The sequence below is a fragment of the Otolemur garnettii genome, unplaced genomic scaffold (assembly GCF_000181295.1).
Source record: "Otolemur garnettii isolate 467f Iridium unplaced genomic scaffold, OtoGar3 scaffold00015, whole genome shotgun sequence".
Taxonomy (NCBI): domain Eukaryota; kingdom Metazoa; phylum Chordata; class Mammalia; order Primates; family Galagidae; genus Otolemur; species Otolemur garnettii.
In genome coordinates, this window is record NW_003852410.1 from 1,373,957 (window position 1) to 1,377,449 (window position 3,493).

Below are 3,493 nucleotides of genomic sequence, written 5' to 3' on the forward strand. Positions count from 1 at the left end.
CTACCCAGGGGACAGCTGGAGGCTCCTGTCTCAAAAAAAAAAAAAAGAAAAGAAAAAAGAACTGCAGGCTCCAACCCCGGAGCCATTGACTGGTACCAGCCCATGATCTGTTAGGAACCAGGGACATAGAGGAGGAGGGGAGGATTAAGTGAGCTTGAATAAATTTCATCTGTATTTATGCCCACTCTCCATTGCTCATATCACTGACTGAGCTTTGCCTCCTGTCATATCATCAGCATTGGATTCTCGTAGGAACATGAACCCTATCGTAAAATGCACATGTGAGGAATCTAGGTTGTGTGCTCCTTATGGGAAACTAATGTGTCCCCTTCCCTGCCCCCCGCTGCAGGTCTGTGGAAAAATTGTGTTCTATGAAACTGGTCCCCAGTGCCAAAACGTTGGGGACTGCTGCTTTATATGCTTTCTACACTCATAAAACATTTGCTTATATCCTTTCTGCTCTGCCTCTAGAAGCCAACTCTCCAACCAGCTCTCAGGCCTGCCTCATTTCCTACTCTCCTACTCTCAGTGTGAGTGGAGAGGGTGGCTCCCACCCGCCTGGGATCTTACCTTGGTGCCTACCCCCGGCAGGGAACAGAGGGCCTTGTGGGCCTCCTCATAGGGGATCTCTCGAAGCTGCTGCAGCCAGGCCTGCCCACCCTGTTCTTCCAGGATGGCTTGGGCACTGGCATTGACATAGCGGGCACGGTAGCCCAGGCCCAGCTTCCTGAGATGAGCCTCCACCTCTGGCCCTATGGGAAGTGCAGAGGAGAGCAGGGGGTAAGTCCTCAGGCTGGTGTGAAAGCCCTCTAAGTATCCCCTCCCACCTCTCCACCCATGAGACAATGGCCACTTTTATGTGCAAAGGTAAAATTTTGCACATAAAACTTAGGTTAAGGCTCGGCGCCTGTGGCTCAAGTGGCTAGGGCGCCAGCCACATACACCTAAGGTGGCGGGTTCGAATCCCCAGCCCGGGCCCGCCAAACAACAATAATGGCTGCAACCAAAAAATGGCCAGGCGCTGTGGCGGGCGCCTGTGGTCCCAGCTACTTGGGAGGCTGAGGCAGGAGACTCGCTTGAGAGCTCTGGTCACATACACCAAGGCTGGTGGGTTTGAACTCAGCCCATGCCAGCTAAACAACAATGACAACCATAACAAAAAAAAAGAGCTGGGCGTTATAGTGGGTACCCGTAATTCCAGCTACTCGGGAGGGTGAGGCAAGAGAATCACTTAAGCCCAAGACTTTAAGGTTGCTGTGAGCTGTTGACGCCACAGCACTCTACCGAGGGCGATATAATAAAATTCTGTCTCAAAAAACAAACAAACAAACAAAAACTTAAATTCTCCCCCTCTACAAATGTTTTCTGAGTACTTACTACACAATGGGTACTGGAACCCAACTCCATACCAGAGTCTGGGAAATTCTTGCTATCCTTCTCACCTTCCCATTTGAGTTCCTTAACCTTTCGAAAGAGTACTCACACCCATGATCTACAAAAATAATCATAATAGCAACAGTTTCTATTATCACGGGCTGGGTATCATATACTGGCAAAGTGCTTTAGGTATATTATGCTGACTTTTCTCAAGAATCTTGATGATAGGCTCGGCACCTGTAGCATAGTGGTTATGGCGCCAGCCACATATACTGAGGGTGGTGGGTTCGAACCCAGCCTGGGTCAGCTAAACAACAATGACAACTGCAACCAAAAAAAGAGCTGGGCATGGGGTGGGCGCCTGTAGTCCCAGCTACTTGGGAGGCTTAGGCAAGAGAATTGCTTAAGCCAAAGACTTTGGGGTTGCTGTGAGCTGTGACACCACTGTACCCTGCCCAGGGCCACATAGTGAGACTCTGTCTCAAATTTAAAAAAAAAAAGGTCAACTTCTAAAAAAAACCAAAAACCAGAATCTTGATGACAGCTGGGCATGGTGACTCATGTCTGTAATCCTAGTATTCTGGGAATCCAAGGCAGATGGGTAGCTTGAGCTCATGGGTTTGAAACCAGCCTGAGCAAGAAGTGAGACCCTGTCTCTACTAAAAATGGAAAAACTGGGGCAAGAGGATCGCTTGAGCCCAAGAGAGTTGGAGGTTGCTGTGAGCTATGATGCCATGGCATTCTACCCAGGGCAACAGCTTAAGACTCTGTTGTTTTTTTTTTAAAAAGAACTTTGGTGACAGCACTATTATTTTCCCTATTTTATAGGCAGGAGAGATGAGGGTTTAGAAGAGGTTAAGTAACTTGCTTAAGAAAGGATACGGTGGCTTGGCACCTGTAGCTCAAGTGGCTAAGGCGCCAGCCACATACACCTAAGGTGGCGGGTTCGAGGGTTTGAATCCAGCCTGGGCCCGCCAAACAACAATGATGGCTGCAACCAAAAAATAGCCAGGTGTTGTGGCGGGCGCCCGTGGTTTGAACTCAGCCCGTGCCAGCTAAACAACAATGACAACTGTAACAAAAAAAATAGCTGGGCATTATGGTGGGCACCTGTAATTCCAGCTACTCAGGAGGCTGAGGCAGGAGACTCATTTGAGCCCAGGAGTTGGAGGTTACTGTGAGCTATGATTCCACAGCACTTTACCCAGGGGGACAGCGTGAGGCTCTGTCTCAAAAAAAAAAGAAAGCATATGGTGGGGACAGCACCTGTTGCTCAGTGGGTAGGGTACTGGACACATACACAGAAGTCGGTGGGTTCAAACCCAGCCCAGGCCAGCTAAAGTAACAATGACAACTGCAACAACAATAAAGAATAGCTAGGTGTTGTGGCAGGCGCCTGTAGTCCAGCTACTTGGGAGGCTGAGGCAAGAAAATCACTTAAGCCCAAGAGTTTGAGGTTGCCGTGAGCTGTGATGGCACAGCACTCTACTGAGAGTGACATAGTAAGACTTGGTTTCAAAAAAAAAGAAAAACAAAGGACATGGTGGAACAGCTGGGTTTAGTGGCTCACACCTGTAATTCTAGCACTTTGGAGGCTAAGGTGGGTAGAGTGCTTGAGCTCAGGAGTTCAAAACCAGCCCCAGCAAGAGCGAGACCCCATCTTTTGTTGGGTTTTTTTTTGCAGGTTTTGGCCAGGGCTGGGTTTGAACCCATCACCTCCAGTATATGGGGCTGGCACCCTATTCCTTGAACCACAGGTGCCGCCTGGACCCCCTGTGGGCCCAGCTACTTGGGAGGCTGAGGCAAGAGAATTACTTAAGCCTAAGAGTTTGAGGTTGCTGTGAGCTATGAGGCCATAGCACTCTACAGAGGGCAACAAAATGAGACTCTGCTGCAAAAAATAAAAATAAAAAAGACTGCTAATTGTTGGGTGGCACCTGTGGCTCAGTGAGTAGGGCGCTGGCCCCGTATACCGAGGGTGGTGGGTTCAAACCTAGCCTCAGCCAAAGTGCAACAAAAAATAGTCAGGTGTTGTGGCGGGTGCCTGTAGTCCCAGCTACTTGGGAGGCTGAGGCAAGAGAATTGCCTAAGCCCAGGAGTTGGAGGTTGCTGTGAG

The 3,493-nt window shown here is 49.4% G+C and overlaps 1 protein-coding gene across 4 annotated transcripts in view; it reads right to left on the bottom strand.

Moving 5' to 3' along the window:
* Positions 1–3,493, bottom strand: part of OGG1 (8-oxoguanine DNA glycosylase) — a 14,508-nt gene that overhangs the window by 5,762 nt on the left and 5,253 nt on the right. For 3 of the 4 annotated variants that reach the window (XM_012802526.2, XM_012802524.1, XM_003785456.3), the window contains one exon: positions 571–752. In XM_012802526.2, coding sequence (XP_012657980.1) covers positions 571–752 — 182 coding nt within the window. Of the gene's footprint in view, positions 1–570; positions 753–3,493 lie in introns of those variants that run through there. The other variant, XM_012802525.2, reaches the window with a different exon arrangement.